The sequence below is a fragment of the Atta cephalotes genome (assembly GCF_000143395.1).
Source record: "Atta cephalotes unplaced genomic scaffold scaffold01502, whole genome shotgun sequence".
In the NCBI taxonomy this organism is placed as follows: Eukaryota; Metazoa; Arthropoda; class Insecta; order Hymenoptera; family Formicidae; genus Atta; species Atta cephalotes.
Genome location: NW_012131566.1, coordinates 1 through 2858, shown reverse-complemented (window position 1 = coordinate 2858; position 2858 = coordinate 1). Strand labels below are relative to the sequence as shown.

The following is a 2858-nucleotide window of genomic DNA, read 5'->3' as shown; positions in this document are numbered from 1 at the left end:
TATATATATATATATATATATATATATATATTTATATCTAAAAAACACTAAAATTATCAAGATCGCAACTGATAGATATTGTGTAAGAATGTTTGGATTCAATTTATATTTACACATTATGGCTCGTTTGATGGCATAATTATGTAAAATGTTATCATATAGTTTTGTGAAGGATACTGACATTGAGACAATAATTACTTTGTATTAGATAATGGATGTCAAAAGATTAATGTATATTGTAAATGATATACTAGATTCTTGCTCAGAATGCAAGTGTTTACTATTCATTATGTAACATAGTTCGTCGGCAGTGAGTTCTATTTCTGATCTCCTTTTCAGACTGCTATCTATACTATACGTGCTTTCTTGGCTAATATATCAGACCTTGATTTTGTTTATTATACAAATGAATAATACAGATATGCTATTATTCTACTTTAATGCAAAGCAAATTGACATATGACTAAAAATCATCAATTAAGTCTCAAGTTATTTTTAAATACTATATCGCAATTGATAGTCACTGTCCTCATTATCAGCAAATCATTCTATTTTAAAATATTTTTGCAACGAACAACGGTTTTAAAATAACATTGTAAAATATTACCAGTTATTTGCATGGAATACAAAATATATACAAACAAAATAGAGTTAGTTTATTATGTCTTTAATTAATAATGTTTCTTATCTTCTATGTATCTAGACAAGGATGCAAGCATTAACTCCTGGTCCAGGAGGAGGAGGAGGAATAGGAGAGGTGTTATATAGAATGATACGACAAGAAGGTGTATTAAGGCCAATTAGGGGTGTCAGTGCAGTGGTTGCTGGTGCAGGTCCCGCACATGCTTTATACTTTTCTTGCTACGAGTGTCTTAAAGAAAAGTTTAAGAGTACAAGATCTCAATTCAATCATCTTGTCTATGGGGCAGCTGGTTGCGTAGCAACAATTCTGCATGATGGTGTCATGAATCCAGCGGAAGGTTAGATATAGAAACATATTTGACACATGATACACGCTCTTATTGATAATACATATCGTTGAACATATAGATATAATCTTACAATTTACGTGCTTCAATCAATGTTAATTAATGAAGATATACAAATTTTTTATCTAATCATAACTTAAATATTACCACTTTTTTTACTATTTTATATAACTACTGTATTATATAATATTTTATATAATTACTAAAAAATATATCGAGATTATCTTTGAAAATTAATTTTAGAAAACAGTAGATGTAGAAATTTATATATAATATTATCTTTTTACAGTGGTTAAACAACGATTGCAGATGTATAATTCCCCTTATAGGAATGTATTGAATTGTATACAACATGTATACCAGAAAGAAGGGATATTTGCATTCTACAGGAGTTACACAACTCAATTGGCTATGAATGTGCCTTTTCAGAGTATTCATTTTATCTCTTATGAATTCGTACAATCCATTACGAATCCAGAACACATTTATAATCCAATAGCACATATTGGATCGGGTGAGTTTAATTATCAATAATATTGAATTTCTGCTTTAAGTTTCTGATACTATTGAAAAAAATATAATGTTATGTTGTAAAAACTATGCAAAAAAATCAAATTAATTTATTATTATTATTCAGAAGTATTAAATCTTGAATAAAATAAGCGTATTTTGATGCGAAAAAATGTAGTTGAATAAAATTTTAATCTTCATTTTTGTTTTTTTACTGAAACCAGGTGCAGCAGCAGGTGCAATTGCGGCTGCCGCGACGACCCCTCTGGATGTTTGCAAGACAGTGTTGAATACACAACAGGATGGTGTGCACGCTCAAGGCATGATAGATGCATTTAAGCAAGTCTACAGGTTCGGCGGAATACAGGGATACTTCCGTGGATTACGTGCACGTGTCTTATTTCAAGCACCAGCCACCGCTATCTGTTGGGTGATGTAAGTCAATTGATTTTATATTTTTATGATTATATCATACTCATCGTTTCTCTTTTTATCGTGTCGCATAACATGTTTCTGATTTACACGATAGATACGAGTCATTCAAGTATGTGTTGCGGGGCAAGCAAGATGATGAATATAGTGATTCCGAAGCCGACAATGGTATGACCGGAATTAATCAGAATCCGACGCTTGCATCAAGATCTAATAGCTTTCAGGGCGCAGGTCTGTACTTTAACAACCATGCCTCATCACCCGTGTTACTCAAAGTGACTACGAGTTAGGCATGTAAAAAATCCATACTATTGATTGTCCATTATGAGAAAGAATGAGAGAGAGAAAACTATTTCATTATCCAAGAGTTGTTTATGGAAGTAGCGGTATCTTTTTTTTGTATAAGAATATACCGACACAATGAATATTTGTTGATTCATTCATTATTTGAGCCGCATTTTTACATATTCTATGTCGCAATCGAAAATCGATATTAAAGAAAGACAATAGCAAGCAAAGGTACGGATCTTGGATTTATTGAATATTAATATATAAACTTCTTCGATTATTGTTAACTTAGAACTACATCAAACAATGACGCTAATGTTATCTCTTTTTTTTATTTCTTGATTTTTAATTATCGAATAAGAATCTTAAAAGATATTATTTCATTAAACTTTATATGTTATCGTACCTTGCTTTTAATACATGCTTTTAATATACTTTCTGTCATGTATGCGAAATGAGTATGGATGAACATACTATTGTTTTAGAATAATTGCAAAATAACTTCATTAATTAGCACCAAATTTGGAATCATGAAATAATTATTAATTCTGGTACACCGTTGGCTGCCATCCGATGTATAAAATCTAAATAAAATGCTATTATCTATTGTACTGTTCATATGGAGTATTATTGGACATT

At 30.5% G+C, this 2858-nt stretch overlaps 1 protein-coding gene across 1 annotated transcript; it reads left to right on the top strand.

Annotated features, from left to right (window-relative positions):
- Positions 1–703: 703 nt before the first annotated feature.
- Positions 704–2221, top strand: LOC105625426 (mitoferrin-2; the record flags this gene model as incomplete). The annotated part of the gene is made up of 4 exons (XM_012206757.1): positions 704–980; positions 1279–1503; positions 1724–1934; positions 2029–2221. Coding segments are annotated over 4 exons (906 nt in total), but the record flags the coding sequence as incomplete, so codon positions are not given.
- Between the last annotated feature and the right edge of the window lie 637 nt (positions 2222–2858).